The sequence below is a fragment of the Littorina saxatilis genome, linkage group LG8 (assembly GCF_037325665.1).
Source record: "Littorina saxatilis isolate snail1 linkage group LG8, US_GU_Lsax_2.0, whole genome shotgun sequence".
In the NCBI taxonomy this organism is placed as follows: domain Eukaryota; kingdom Metazoa; phylum Mollusca; class Gastropoda; order Littorinimorpha; family Littorinidae; genus Littorina; species Littorina saxatilis.
The window spans coordinates 72,870,760-72,871,673 of NC_090252.1; the positions used below are offsets into that span (position 1 = coordinate 72,870,760).

Sequence of the window (914 nt, forward strand, 5' to 3'; positions counted from 1 at the left end):
TCCAAGGGGGGCAATCTCAGTCATCTCAAAGAGGGAAATCCAAACGCAATCCGCTTTGTTCGATTTTATGGGCTTGGACGATAGAGAAAAATAAGAAAAGCAAAAGCTGGAGTAACACTGGACGAAATTGCTATCAAGAACGCAGAATTGATTTTTTCTGAGTTTTTATTTTAGCCGTAAGCGCCATGTTTATAACTCATAACTGCTGTTCACAATGCGGCCGCAGTGAAACCAACAAAGGGGCCTCACTCTGGAAGAGTTTCCTGCTCCGATAAACATGGCGCTTACGGCTAAAATAAAAATCAGAAAAAATCAATTCTGCGTTCTTGGTTGCAATTTCGTCCAGTTTTACTCCAGCTTTTGCTTTTCTTATTTTTCTCTATCGTCAGTTACAGACTGGCCGGGTGTCCAAGATGCATCTGGGGATTTCATACCCAGGAACTCTCATGTAAAATTTCATAAAGATCGGTCCAGTAGTTTACTCTGAATCGCTCTACACACACACACACGCACAGACAGACACACACACACACATACACCACGACCCTCGTCTCGATTCCCCCTCTATGTTAAAACATTTGTACACACAAAGAAAAATACTGATCCAATTGTTCGGTCTAGGACAGTTAACACACACTAAAACAAGTCGCGTAAGGCGAAATTACTACATTTAGTCAAGCTGTGGAACTCACAGAATGAAACTGAACGCACTGCATTTTTTCATAATGACCGTAGTCCGCCGCTTGTGCATAACGGAGTGAAATTGATGAGCCTGTTTAGCGCGGTAGTGGTTGAGCTGTGCTGCATAGCACGCTTTTCTGTACATCTGTTCGTTTTAACTTTCTGAGCGTGTTTTTAATCCAAACATATCATATCTATATGTTTTTGGAATCAGGAACCGACAAGGAATAAGA

General features: G+C 41.8%; 1 protein-coding gene across 1 annotated transcript in view; it reads right to left on the reverse strand.

The window, feature by feature from the left end:
- LOC138974435 (uncharacterized) overlaps positions 1-24 on the reverse strand; it is an 11,910-nt gene extending 11,886 nt beyond the window's left edge. Inside the window, exon 1 of the mRNA XM_070347150.1 lies at positions 1-24. This exon is cut by the window's left edge and continues 25 nt beyond it. Within this exon, the coding sequence (XP_070203251.1) occupies positions 1-24 (24 nt within the window).
- Between the last annotated feature and the right edge of the window lie 890 nt (positions 25-914).